The sequence below is a fragment of the Sciurus vulgaris genome, assembly GCF_902686455.1.
Source record: "Sciurus vulgaris genome assembly, chromosome: 6".
NCBI classification, from domain to species: Eukaryota; Metazoa; Chordata; class Mammalia; order Rodentia; family Sciuridae; genus Sciurus; species Sciurus vulgaris.
The window spans coordinates 63,209,675-63,224,922 of record NC_136466.1 but is presented as its reverse complement, the minus strand read 5'-3'; the positions used below and the strand labels follow the sequence as shown (position 1 = coordinate 63,224,922).

The 15,248-nt window shown below is 41.6% G+C and overlaps 1 protein-coding gene across 1 annotated transcript; it reads left to right on the top strand.

The window, feature by feature from the left end:
* Nucleotides 1–14,602: 14,602 nt before the first annotated feature.
* On the top strand, nucleotides 14,603–14,959 carry LOC306664303 (peptidyl-prolyl cis-trans isomerase A-like; the record flags this gene model as incomplete). Its single annotated transcript, XM_079145137.1, has 1 exon — nucleotides 14,603–14,959. The coding sequence occupies one exon, from the start codon at nucleotides 14,603–14,605 to the stop codon at nucleotides 14,957–14,959; it is 357 nt and encodes a 118-aa protein (XP_079001263.1).
* Between the last annotated feature and the right edge of the window lie 289 nt (nucleotides 14,960–15,248).

Genomic DNA, 15,248 nt, shown 5'->3' with positions numbered 1-15,248 from the left:
ACACACACACACTCTCTCTCTCTCTCTCTCTCTCTCTCTCTCTCTCTCTCTCTTCCTCTCTTCCTCTCTCTCTCTCTCTCTAAATATATATATATATATACATATATATATATATATATATAAACAAATGTAGTAACTTACAAATGACAAAGGGGAAATGAGGCTTAAAAAGTCATGAAAGGTGTTAGGGACAAGCATAGAAAATGCAGAATGAAAAGACAAAGAAGTTGAAATAAAGATAAAAGACACTGAGAGAAAAAAAGAGACAGGGATGTGTGTATTTATATCCCTTCTACCATGTTAGGATCAAAGCAAGTTCATTAGAAAATGTGTGTCTAGTTTATAAAATGTGTGCAGGGCATTGAACAATTTAATCCACAATAAACTTAACCACACTGGCCACATCTTCTTGTTACACCTCAGCCTAAAGGAACCACAGCCTGCCTGTTGTTTGCTGGGAAGAATCTGGTTTTGTGAGACTATACTGACAACACTGAAGCCAAACCCTCCCCAGGAGGAAATAGTAATTCTCTGTGATAGTCCAAACTAAATCTACATGGAAAATAAAAATGTCTCTTCTTTATTAGGTCTAGTCCTAATAAAGATAGCCCTCATTTTTGTTACTGATGGAGAATTTTTCATGGTGCCCTGAAGTCTTTGGCAGTGTTTGGCTGACTCTGGGTTCTGGGCTTCTCTGGGTACAGTGATGAGCAGCCATATGGTGAAACATCTTACTTGCATATGATTAAATGTCTCCCCAAAGAGCTGTGGTGAGGAATTCGGCCCAAAAGGAAAAGACAGGCTTTAAATTTGCTAGTGAGGCATGAGGAGCCATGTAAGGAGGACCAGGTGAGCGACAGACTGCAAGTCCACGCTGGCAAGTAGCACTTCCGGCAGCATGTCTGAGCAAGAAATGATGCACTGCTGCCAGAGGCAGGTTTCCATGACCTCTGTTTATGAAGGGCTTATCATTGGGCCACAAAAGACTCTGTCCCGAGTCATGACAGAATACCAGAGGAGCTAAAGGGAGGACTTGGACTCCTTTCTTGCTGGCAAGTAGTCTCCAGTGGCTTCAGTTCTGAAAAAAACGGCAGAAGCAGTTAATAGCTTACTGTCCTAGAGAGTCTGCAGAAGGCACAGTGGCACTGCAGACTCCACATCAGGTCTTCACCCCAGGAGAGCTGGGTGGCTGCAACTCCAGGCAAGTGGCTTCACTTCTCTGTACTGAGCTGAAAAACAGCACAGCTGACTTGAGGACTGGGGTGTGCTTTGATAATTTTCAAGAGTGGATGAGTTGGAGGGATTGGCAAAAAATGAACTCCTAACTGGAGATGGGTACAGATGGCAAGAGCAAGAAACATGGGACCCTGATGTCAACGAACAGTCCCTGGCTGCCTGATCATGCTACCTCTGTTCCCTTTACAGTTTGTTGTTTTCACACTTTTTACAAGAGTTTAAATTAATTACACTACAATTCATTTAACAATAGTTACTATTTACTGCAAAATGGAACTGCTTCAAATCGTGGCCAAGATCTGCCCTCTAATGGTCTGAAAATTGCAAAGCTTCTTATAATTAAATTGTTCTTGAACTTTATGAGAATTTTCAGTGGTTGGGCGACCCCTGCTGTCATATTAGTTATGTCTCAGAATGTCAAGCTAACAGACTGAAAAATCATCTAAGCTATCTCTTTATATAATTCAATCCTTCCAAAAATGTACCAGGTTCTTGCTTCAACATCCAACCTCCATGTAAAGATACCAGAGTAAAACAAGACCACAGGAACTTCCTCCCACGCCTGATGAAATGATTATTTTTTTTTAAGTCAAATATTTCATCAATAGCAACTAGAGAGGAACTACAATCTTACAGGTTTGGTAGCCATGAAAAGAGATTCAGATATGATTGGTACAACTCCTGAGGCCAACCTATCTCCAAAAGCAGAGTTAATCAACAAAATACTGAAAATTTAAAGTAATGTTCTTTTTAAAAAAATTCAAGTTTTTGTTTATTAAACTGAAATCAAAAATAGGATGTGGACAATTGCATAGTCCAAAACAGTAACCACAGTCATGTTTTATTTCACAAATTCTGTTTTGGAACCTTGCCCCTCTGCATTAACTGATGGAGTCTATTTCCCTTGTCTTTTAAAAAATGTGTCCTTCTCATATATTCATGGCAGTAGAATGTATTTTGGCATATTATACACACACAGAATATAACTTATTCTACTTAGGATTCCATTCTTGTGGTTGTACATGATGTGAAGTTTCACTGGTCATGTATTCATATATGAACTTAGGAAAGTTATGTCCAAATCATTCTACAGTACTTTCTATTCCATCCCTCCTCCTTTTCCTTCATTCCTCTTTGTCTAATACAGTGAACTTCTATTCTTCCCTCTCTCACCCCTTATTGTGTGTTAGCATTCACATATCAGAGAGAAAATTTGGCGTTTGGTTTTTTGGGACTGGCTTATTTCACTTTCTCCATTTCCATCCATTTATCAGTAAATATCATAATTTCATTCTTCTTTATGACTATGTAATATTCCACTGTGAATATATACCACATTTTCTTTATCCATTCATCTGTTGAAGGATCATCTAGGTTGGTTCATAGCTTTGCTATTGTAAATTGAACTATTGTAAACATTGATGTGACTCTGTCACTGTACTGATTTTAAGTTCTTTGGGCATCCCACTGAGGAGAGGGATAACTGGGTCAAATGGAGGTTCCATTCTAAGTGTTCTGAGGAATCTCCATATTGCTTTCCCGAGTGGTTGCATCAATTTGCAGTCCCATCAACAATATATGAATATAACTTTTCCCTCACATTCTCACCAACATTTGTTGTTGCTTGTATTCTTGATAATTGCCATTCTGACTGGAGTGAGAAGAAATTTCAGTGTAGTTTTAATTTGCATTTGTCTAATTTCTGGAAATGATGAACATTTTTTTCATGTATTTGTTGATCATTCTTATAAAAATAATGTTCTTTAATTGAGAGAAATACATAGACAGCTACACTCAGTTGTCCACCTAATATCTTGACTGGGAAAGACAACATACTTCCAGATGTGGTAGGAAGGGTATTGTGGAGAACCCCTTCACACCACTTTGGGGAAACTAGAAATAATCTTCTCCTTGTTAAACATGAGCAAAAGGAAACAAAATTATGCAAACCTACCACTACAAAAAATCAGTAATATATCGAGCAAGAAAAAAAAATCATACACATGAAACAAACAAAATGCAAATGTAAAAAGCAGGGTTTTTTAATGCTCCATTACAGAGATGAATTCATGGAGACTATGAATTCAATAAAACAAGACCTCTAAGAGAAATTACAAAACAATTGATTAGGAGGAAGGAAGAGATTATAGACCCAAGGAAACAAATTGAATAAACTAAACAGAGTCATAACAAATGTAGTAAATTACGAATGGCAAAGAAAGGGACATGAAGCTTAAAATGGCATGGGAGACCAGGGACAAGCACAGAAAATGCAGAATGAAAAGACAAAGCAGTCAAAACAAAGATAAAAGGTATCTAGAAAGGAAAAAAATAATACCCACTGCCAAGACAACTGGCAACCTTACAGTGGAAGGGAAAACAAGAAGGAATCCAAAGATATAACCTAAGAAAAATATCCTGAAAGGAAGAATGATAATTACAGAGTGACAAAGATATTCTGTACATCTAGAAAAATTGATACAGCATGATCTCAACTCAGAAATGTCCTGGTTAAACTGTTCAGTGTCAAGGATAAAGAAGAAACCTCTTTAGACACTCAGGCAGAAAGAGGAGAGTCAGCCACTAGAGGAGGAGGCAGGTGGGTTCAAGGTCTGCGGGACAGACACCTCCAGTGCCCAGAGACAACGGGGCGATGACCACAACTTCTGTGAAACAGCATGATCCAAAATTATCATAGCAGGCCAGCATGTCATCCAGTACCAAGACAAAAAGGCAGATATTTTCTGACAGGAAAGAGCTTGAGAAACACAATCTGCATGAACTCTTTTAGAAACAAAGCCAAATTAAACAGAAACAAATTGATAAATAATCCCAGCTGAACAAGAGATGAAAAATAAAGAAGGGAAAAGTTATGATAAAAAGAATGAGGGTGGACTACTATGTTCCTTTAATTTCAGAGCTAAGGCTAATCCTGGTGGATATGAAAGTAGCATAAAAGAATTTATCCTAAGTCCTAACAAAATAGAAAGTAGTAAAAGCAAAAGCAGAAGAAGAGTGAGGTAGAAGCAGGAGCAAGTACAGAAATTCTCTTCCTTCTGGTACAGGTCAGCAAATTACAATCTGTAGGCCACATTTGGCCCACCTCCTGCTTTTGTAAATAAAGATTTATGGGTACATGGGCACATTAATTTACTTACATATTTTCTGTGACTGATTTCACGACAGAGCCGAATAGTTGTAACCAAGATAATTTAGCCCACATGACCTTAAACCTTTCCTAGTTTACCCTTGACAGAAAAGGTTCACTGGTCCCCGTTTCATAACATGCAAAAATCCACATTATCTGAAATAAAAACACGGTTTAAAAATATGTATCTTATTGCTTTAGTAATTTTTAACTATAAAGGGTGCATATTGAGGATATTTTTATCAAACTATGCATGCGTATACATGCAGAGACACTTAAACAGTGATGCTCATTGAATGTTAGTACTTGTAACTTCTAAATAGTAAGATCTGGAGTGACTTGCTTTTCTTTTATGCTTGTGTATTGCCTGATTTTTTTTTTGTAATGAGCATATATGATTTTTTAGTTTTTAGAATAAAGTGAACTGAGTAATTACTTTTTAAAGAAAATGGAAGGACCAATCTAGCTCATCTTTAACCCAGATTTCCTGAAAACACTCATCCTGTTGTTTGGGATCCTCTTCACGATCCTTCTCTCATTAAGAAAAATGTTGGCATGCATTGGGAAAATTGGAGAATTTCTATCCATTCCAAAGTCAAGAGCTTAGTTCCTTTCCTCCCTTTCTAGATCTTCCATCAAATGAGGGTTAAGAAGCACTTTGAACAGCAGAGGGCACCCTTCTCCATGTCTATGGGAATGTAACGTAGCGTCTGCCCCGACCCCAGGGCTGCCAGCTACAAGTGGAATAAATGGCAGCACACAGTTACTGAAGACTAGGAGGACTCTGTTTCTCCTTCTCCCACTCCTTTCCTCCACCAACCTATCCCCACACTGCAGAGCACATCATGCCACCCTCCTGCCAGCAACCCCTCTGTGACTTCCCACTGCACTCAGAATAAATTCTGAATTCCTCAATTAGGGCGCAGAAGGGCTCCGTGATCCAGCTCCTGCCTTCGCCCTCCACGCTGTACATGAAGCTCTGTACTACAGCTACCCTGTCACTGCATACAACATATTAAGCTCCTTCACAGTCTGGGCCTTTGCATTTGCTATTTCCTCTTCAGGGCTCTTTCCTCTTCCTCATTCTTTGCATTAAGGAACCTTAATTTGGTTCAAGCAAATTAACTGTCACCTTCTCTGAGAGACCATCCCTACTGACCTGTCAAAATTAAAATCCACTTTCTTCACCATCACAGAGCTGTATTATCTTGCTAGTACTTCTCATGGTCTGTCATTATTTTATCAGTCTCTCCCACTAGAACATGATTTCCCACAAGAGCAAGGAGCTGCCTGTATTCTTCATCATTACATCTCCGGGATCTAGTCCAGTGGTTCGTGCCCAGTAAGTACCCAGCAAATGTTTGATGAATGAATGAATGAATGATAAGGTTTGCAAAATGTGAGTATCGACAGCTCCCTCAAGGCTACCATAAAAAGAGAAAGTGTGGAAGTCTGTGTTATGGGTTGAATTGTGTCTGCATCTAAATGTGTATGTTGAAACTCTAACCCCAGTACCACTGCATGTGACCAATAGTGCCTGTAAGAAGGTTATTGAGATCAAATGAGAATAACAACAATTGCTGTTGAGAATGTGAGGGGAAAGATACACTTACACATTCTCAGGGGGACTGTGACACCTTTTTGGAAAGCAGTATGCAGATTCCTTAAAAGACCAGGAATAGACCTACTGTATGACCAAGCTATCCCACTCTTTGGTATTTATCTAAAAGAACAAAAATCAGCATATTCCAGTGATACCGGCATACTAATGTTTATAGCAGTGCAGGTCACAATAGCCAAGTTTTAAAACCAGCTCAGGTGCCCATCAAAAGACAAATGGATAAAGAAAACGTATACACACACACACACACACACACACACACACACACACACACACGATGGGGTTTTACTCAGTCATAAAGAAGAATGAAATTATATCAATTGCTGGTAAAAGGATGGAACTGGTAAATGGATGCAGAGTAATAATATAATCAGACTTGGAAAGTAAAGGTTTGAATGTTCTCTCTCATATGTGGAAGAGAGAAAGAGAGAGAGACAGAGAGAGAGAGAGAGAGAGAGAAAGAGAAATAATTTTGAGAAGAGGGGGATCTCACAAAAAGAGAAGGAAGACCCATAGAGAAATGGAATCAAGAGGCACGGAAGAGAGGAGAATATGGGAAAGTTCTGGGCAACAAAATCTACCAAATTATACTATGTCCATGTAAAATATACCACAATGAATCCTGCATATATATATGATATATATATATATCATATATCATATACATGATAGTATGCTAATTAAATAATACATAATAATCAGAAGGGAGATCAGCAGTGTAGAGTAAGCAAATCAGGGGAGGGAGGTGGGGAGGGAAAAGAAAGGTGGTAGAGGAGGAGACTGAGCCCATTATGTTATGAACATGTATGAAAATGCATTATGAATCCCAATATACTGCATAATTATAATGCACCAGTTTAAAAACAAAATGATCCAATGAAGCCATATTGGTAGGCTCTAATCCAATTTGACAAGATTGAAAAGGAAGAGGCAGTTTGGGCACACAGGAAAGACACCATAGAGCACAAGGAGAAAGACCATGTGGGGCCACAATGAGAAGGTAGCCATCTGTGAGTCAAGGGGAAAGAGCCTCAGAAGAAACCAAATGGCCAACACCTTGACCTTGGACTTGCAGCTCCCAGAACAGTAAGGAAATTCATTTCTGTTGTTTAGGTTACCCACCCTTCGGTATTTTGTTATGGCTTCCCGAGCACACTAATGCATCTCTTCACAAAGTAAACACTACTAAAAGCAAGTAACAACTTCTTATTAGAAAGAAAAATGATCCAGCACTAACGATGGATTAACATGGCAAGTGAGTTCAAGTTGTTCTATTGAAACAGTAGAACTTGAGAAGTTAAATAGTGAAGCCAGAAACAAAAAGGAATGGCTATGACTCTGTGGGTCCCAGTGCAAAATGAAACGTGAGATCCTCTGTTCAAAGATCCAAAGAAACACCAGTGCACTAAAGGCACTAAAATATAGAAATTACTCGTTTTCTGTGGCCACTGTCTTCATTTATCATGGTGTTTTATGTTCGCTGTCTGTTGATTTAAGAAAAAAGTAAAATTTAAAACTATCACCATAAATTTTACCATTCATCTTTATATATTGTTCAATGGTAGTTTGAAGAGAAAATAAAAGATTTAACATGATGCAGAGTTATTAAAATTGTATATTTTAGCTCACAGACACTTTCCATGCCAGAGCAGTGGAAAGCTCAACCATTTTAACTTCACTTCTTGATACGTTCACATCCTACCAACTCTCCACCTTTGACTTACTGATGAGAAAGGAAGGACCAACAGGAAAAGGGGCTACAGATGGTCTAAACTTTCCCTTCCCTTTTACGTCATCATTTTCAGCCTATGTGGCTGACTATCCATGGAAGTTACATGAGCCTGAAAGGTCTGGTGGGATCCTGGCCATTTCATTTCTCAGATTGCCACTGCCTCCTTTCTGTACTAAAAGCACATTTTGGCTTAACAGAAAGCTGGCTCTTGGAGTTGTTGGCTCCCCATTTACTCAGAGTTGAATTCACTGTCCTGTTGCACTCTCTGCAACACAATGCAGTTGCATTTTGTGCTCGTGGGGATTTGTGTGAAAGAGGTTTTGAAGAATAATAGTGGACACACCTATCACAAGGCTCCTCTGCCCATGTGCATGCTCCATGGTCATATCAGATCTTACCTTCTTTTCTTACAAACTCACAGAAAAAATTATTAAGAATTTCAAAATGGCCACAGCAGTGAATTCACCTAACCAGAGCCCCTCAGAGTGAGGGTCCCTGTGTACATGCACAAATTATAAGCCCTTGACGCCAGCCCTTAGGAAAAGTGAAGCCATCAATGAGTCAAAGAACAAAGAGAGTAAGTGGATTCCAGACTGATCAAAAGTGAATTTCCAAAGAATAAACATCCTGCAGAGGTCCCTATGCCTTTATTTTAAAAAGATATGCCAAAGTGAAGTTGAGAAGCCAATCCTGGAGAGCAGACAGAGGAATCAGCAATTGGGTGCTACTCATTTTCACGACGGTGTGTATTACCTCGGGTTCCATGGGCTTTGTGAGACTAGAACTGTAAAGACACAAAACCATCTTTCTATTGAAACTGTTCCTGATTTTACAAACATCAACTTGCACATCTTATTTGGGAACAAACTCAGTTTCTAAGGTAAAACCACCTGCACCCTTGATTCCTGAGAGACCATTCAGTTCTTCAACAAAGCAAGAGGAGACTTTGGCATCTTATTGAGACCATTAAGAGGAAGATGGAGCAACAGTGAAATTCCTGGGCCAAGAGTTGTTAGACAAGGGTGGAGTATTCCACTCTGGTAGGAAGTGTGTGATCTTAACTCACTTTCAAACACCAAATCTGTTTTCTCCCTTTTGCAAAACAAGAGAGTTGGATGTGATGATCCCCAAGGGCCCATACTGTTCTAAAAATAACCAACACCAGGAAAACTTTGTGACTGAGATGGCAGAGAGAAAGGAATGACAAAGTCACATGGAGCAACTTGACAGTGAATAATGAACTAGAGACAGTTTTAGAAACCACTGAGGGCTGTTCAGCTTTCTGAAGGTCTTAAAAGTCCCCTGCCCCTTCAGAGTGACTCCTCTCAGGCCACGGCAGTGTAGGCTGGTGGAAAGATAAGCAGACTTTCTTCCTGCTTATTTATCTGCTGCCAACTGAGCAGTACCTTTCCCCCATTACTCTCTAGTCCGAATTTGTACAGCTAGTGACCCTGAGCCAGAGGAATATTCTAAATGACTTAGAATCTCTCTGAGTTTTTTTTTTTTTTTTAATCACTATTATTCTTTTTGACCTATTCCTGTCTTCTGACTAACTTAGGTCTCTAAGAACATTTATAGAAACAGAGCAGGAAAGTGACAACAGGGTATAGGAGACAGTAAGGTGGAAGGACCCCCCTGAGATCTAGCCCTGACCCAGATCCTAACAAGTTAGATGACCTCGTCTAGGCCCCTTCTTCCTGAGATCATAGTTTTTGTTTTTTTCTCTTCAACACGCCTTCTCAGATGACAACAGCCTGTTTCTCATTTATGGATAGGCTCCATAATTTCATAATAGGATTTCTGTAATGAAATCCTAATACTTAGTTGGAATTGACCCTTTTCTTAGCTCTATCATTAGGCTGTTACATGTCTCAATCCAATTGGCAGGTCCCATCCCTCTGACCACAGTGATGGATCAGGGCAAACAGGACCAGAGTAGAGGCAATGAGAAGAGCTCAGACCTGTGATAGGGAATGTGGGAGAGAAAGGTTACCTGTTCACTAGATTTGAAGGCAGGGGCCTGTGTGGCTTGTTGCTGCTGTAGCCAGCCTTGGAGGGAAATCAATAAATGTATGAAAAATAGCGTCAAGAATATAGGAGTAGAGGCACTGTGCCTTAATGACATTTCCTAAGCCTTTGGCTCAAACTACACCTGAAGCCAAAAATAATCTCTGGATTTGAATCAATGAGTATCTTTGTTTATTTAACCTAGTTTAAACAGGGCTTTTGGTCACTTGCAAGGATAATAATCTTAGCTACTATAATTTGCCTCTCGGTCTTCAATTTCCTCTACTACAAAAAGACTATTTTCTGAACAGTAAGTAACCCAGGCCCACATACTGGCATTATCTCTTTCTGGAGTGACCGTAACATCAGAATGGTAACAAAGATAATTTCAAAAGTGTCAAGGGCTGATTTCTTCACTCGCTAAGCATCAGATTTCACAGCATGACAGACTTCCATACATGTAATTGTCACTGATTACATAATTCCGTCTTTCCAGCTCAGATCTGCCCTCTGCAACCCAGGTACCATATACACCTGATTACTGGAAACCACCTAGATATTGCACAGTTGCCTCGACCTGGCAGGTGCCAAACTCAGCGTGGATCTTCCCTGACCCCGTGGGCTTCTTGTGCTCCCAGTCAACAGCAAGGGCACCACCATTCACCCTCTTGACCAAGCACGAAGCCTCTCTGCTTTCTCCATAATCCATCTGCAAGCCTAGGCAAGTCGGTCCTACCTAGCTCCCCTAACTTTCACCTTTCTCTCTGACTCTCCTGTACTTCTGCATTAGGGCTGCCATTTTCTCTTGTTCAACCACAGAGAACTATTTCTAAAAGTTCTAAAGATGGTACTCTCCTCTGGATTAGGCTCCAACTCACTCCCCTCATCCTTTCGGGCCTAGAAGTGGTGACAGCCCTCTTGCTATAGCCCCTAGGTAACTACATTGACCTTTATGATTTCTCTTTATAAACTGACCTTCTCTAAACTGTTCTCATTTGAAGGCCCATCTGTTTTCTATTGGGACTCTAAACCCTACACATCATCCCAAGAACACTTCTCCCCACAGGCTGACTCCTGTGGTAACTCCTCCGTTTCTCTCTTCTCTCTTAGCCTCCAGATCTCATACCCTAGAGAGGAATAGGGAGGAAGAAGCTGAGAAGCCTGTGATTGGAGGATCAGGCTTGACTTTTAGGAAGTCCTGGGTATTTATAGACAGAAGTGTTCTGGCACTTTAGAAGGCTGGACCAGTCCCTCTGTGTCACTGTGTAGGGTCCTGCTGGTCAGTGTTGAAGTAATAGGAAAACTATGTGAGACCACCCTATTACATATGACCTTCCGATGCAAGACTTAATGAGGTGTTCAGACCCAGAGGCTTTGTCATCGCAGGTCTTTCCAACTCTGGTTGATATTTTCTATTTGTTAAGTCTCTTACTAAAGCTTTGCCATGAATGTGTATTGGTAGGGAATAACCAGGTACCTAGCTGTTGCCCCTACCTGGAGAGGGAAGCAGAACAAATATGCTTGACCTGACCCAGCTGGTAGTGAATTTTCTGCATCTGAAATGTCGTATTTGTGCAGCGCGTTACAGTTTAACAAAGGCTTTCATCCTTTGTCGGCTGGCAGATGGCTGAGTAATCAATAAATGTTTCGTAAATGATTGAATGATCTATAGAGTCATTTTCTCCTCTTCAAAATAACCCGGTAAAGTAGACAGAACAGGGGTTATCATTCCCACTTTACAGGAAAGGGAACTAGGTTCCAAAGAAGTGGAATGTTTCCTGAGCCCACACAGCGCGTCACTGTTGCTGCTCAGACCAGAACGCGGGAGCGGGGGACACCCACGCGGGTTCATTCCACAAGGAGACTGGCAGCCCTGTCAGGACAGGGGAGGGCTTCTTGAGGGACCTGGAGTTGGATCTAGTGCTTGAGCATTTCTCAGTCTCACGTTTCTCCGCTAGCCTGCCTCGGTCGCCCCAGGGCAGTTAGGAGCTGCCACAGGGAGGATGGGTAGGCAGAAGTTCAGGCTGCGACCAGCTGGGAATTGAGCAAGGGGAACAAGAGAAGGAACTTCCGGTGCCCAGACTCCAGGGACATGTTTGTTGACTTTCTGTTTCACATTGACTTTTTCCAACTGGGCTTTGATGCTAACTTTTTGATAGAAAGGCTCCCTGGGGTGGGTGGGTGCGGGAGTTCATGATCCTGTTGGTGTGGTTCTCCAGGCAACGGCAGACCCAGCAGCTCCGGGAAGACGCCCGAATTACGCAGAAAGCAGAGAGGGAAGTACAGAGAAACCTGAGAGATCTACGAGGAAACTGAAGTGAGATCATCACGAAGTTAAAGGGCAATACAAGAGAGGCCAGAGGGGCAGAGTGACAGTCGTCATAGCTGTGCCTTGAGGGTGACCAGGGTGCCTCTTCTGGGGTCCTGCACAGCCTGCTTGGCCCTATAGAATCAAATGAGAAGGGTCTGAAGGGACCAGGGCTCCTGCTCTCAGCCAAGTCCCTTAAAGTGGGTTTCTTGATGGAGTGGGCTCATGAAAGCAGAGTGCTGAGCATGCACATGCCCCTCCTCATCAGCTCCGGTTGCCCCCTACTGCCATCAGAGCAAAGTCTGCCCCTCAGCAGAGCCCACAGGTAATGCTGAATGTCTCCGTCCATACCCCAAGATTCTCTTGAATCTGGTCTGGGCTTTGTGCAGGTTTCTGTCTTCTGGGCTAAATGCTAGTTATCCCAAGATTAAGTGTCCATTTTACTTTCTATAGAGACGTCCCTCTGACTGTTTCCACCCCCATATCGGGTCCGGTGTTCCTTCTATATGTTTCCATGGCACCTGGGCATGTTATAGTGGCCACTCCACTAGCTCCTCCAGGGACACATTTGTTGCCCTCTTGGCTACATCTTCCTCATGAAGCAGAGGTCCTGACACTTAGGAAATGTCAATTAACTATCTGTTAAACAAATGAAAAGGAGAAATGGACAATATGTCTAAAACAGCCTTCTCTCTCACAGAGCACAAAGGGAAATGAGAATAATTACATGTGGGGATTTGAACAAAGAGATTATTTTTCTGAGGAGCAGAAACCCAGAGAGACAAATGACCTTTATCTGAGGGTTATGAAAATGTGTATTATTCCCTTGGTAATTGTGCAGTTATAACTGCCTTGCTGGCCCTTTTTGGAAGAATGACTAGGGATATTTGGAGATATCCTTCCTTAAGAACAAGCATGGAAAATCCAAATCAACTAAATGTCTGAAAAGAGCTCAAACTTAAGTGAATGAGTAAACAGGACAATCAATGGGGTCTGACACAGCAGCCTGGTCTAAAGGGATAGCTACATCTCTGCTCAACAAAGTGCTGAATGCAGGATGCAGAATGCAAGCCACAGCGGCCCCCCCCCAGGTCCTCTACTTGTCCCATAGCTCCTGAAGTCCATGGGCATGTGTGTGTGTGTGATTTTCTGAATCTTAAATCTCCCCAACTTGCTCACACTTTTAGTAGATGCTAATGAAGCCCAAAACAGGAACTCATATGAAGCCCAGAGATGCCAGTGTTTGACCTTTGCAACCAAGAAACTTGACCTACCATGACTCTGTTTATCTAAACATGTCAACACCAAACTGCGAACACCAAAACTTCAGGCAATGTGATTTACCCACCAAAAGTGATCAACACAAGAACTGCTAAATGAGGAGCAGGGTTTTTCTGGGTCAATTATTGGCACTTAATAGGTGTCAGTGGGAGAAAGAACAAACAAGGAATGAACGTTTGCAGTTCAACATTTCTACCACCAGATGGTGAAGTTTGATTTCTTCTGTAGATGAAAGCATCAAGAAATAAGATCTTTACATTGGTTTTATGGGTACACGAATACTTGTAGATGTCCCACAAACATGGATGCTGTCACAGCTTTCACCTTGTCTTTGTGAACTCTCTTCACTTCCCACCCCAGTCAGCTCCAGATACAACTGAAATCATTAGAAAGAGATGGTTTTCTTTGATGTAAGCAGTGTCATAAAATTGGGAAAAAAGGATGAATGATAGCAATGGTGATCATAATGTGTGTGTGGCGGCATAAGTGTTGGTATGCAATAAGGGCACAGTCTCAAATAAATAGGCCTTTACTCCAGTCAAAATGCAATATGTTTGATCCTGTGCTGGTGGTCTGTACATGATGATATGTGGACACAAAGGAGAGAGCAACCACACTGTCTTGGTTGAGCAGAGTGCAGGAAGACTTCTCAAGAAGTAGCTCATGGGACCAATAGACCCTCAGTGGTGAGAAGGAATTCACTAAAGTACAAAGCAGAGAGAACATTCACTCACTCATCACATATCTGCTGGGCAACTGTGTGTGTGCCTAGTGCTCTGCCTGCTACTGGTGCAGGACATGATGGCCCTGTCTCCAAGGGACTTTCAATGCAGTGAGAGTGACACAAACATCAAGAGAAGGAATGTGTTTAAAAAATGACTGTGGAAGAAACTAGGAAGGAAAGAGCTAGAAGGTTGTGATAGGAAATTAAGAGACAAGACCTATATTATGTAGGGTAGTCCAGGTGGTCCTCTCTGAGGAGGAGGCATTGGAGCTGCAACTGAAGGATGAGAAGGGTCCAGTCATGCAAGCCAGATGAGGGAAGAAAGGGCTGAGGTGTCAGTGGGAGGCAGCGATGCTCCAGCAGAGGAAATAACAAATGCTGCCCAGGAAGAAGAGGTAGCCTTTATGAAACAATTTAGGAAAGTTTGGGAAAATTCCCAATATATTTAAGGATCTAGTTACTATTATATTAGGATGGAAATAGAGAACAGGAAATAGTGGGTCTTTGCAGATGTCCCTGTCACCTGTAGCTGCCTACTAACTGCCATGGGTAACCCCACAGAGTTCTTGGACATTATCATCAATGGCAAGCATGTGGGCTGCATCTCCTTGGAGCTATTGGCAAACAAAGTTCCAAAGACAGCAGAAAACTTTGATTCTCTGAGCACTGGAGAAAAGGATTTGGTTATAAAGGTTTCTACTTTTCACAGAATTATTCCAGGATTTATGTGCCAGAGTGGTGACTTCACATGCCATAATGGCACTGGTGACAAGACCATTTATGGGGAGAGATTTGATGATGAGAATTTCTTCCTGAAATATACAGGTCCTGGCATCTTGTCCATGGCAAATGCTGGACTGAACACAAATAGTTCCCAGCTTCATCTGCACTGCCAGGACTGAGTGGTAGGCATGTGGTCTTTAGGAAGGTGAAGGGGGCATGAACATAGTGTTAGTCACCTTTCCATTACTGTGACAAACTACCTGATGTAAGCAACTTAAAAGAAAGATAGACTTATGGCTCCCAGTTTCAGGGATTTCAGTGCATGATCTCTTGCTTTCATTGCTTCTGGGCCCGTGGTGAGTCAGAACATCATGACAGGGAGCAAGTGGTGGAGCAAAGCTGCTCAGTTCATGTCAGGAAGGAGAGAGCGGCAGGGAGGGAGGCAGAGCCAGGCTAAGAACAAAATAT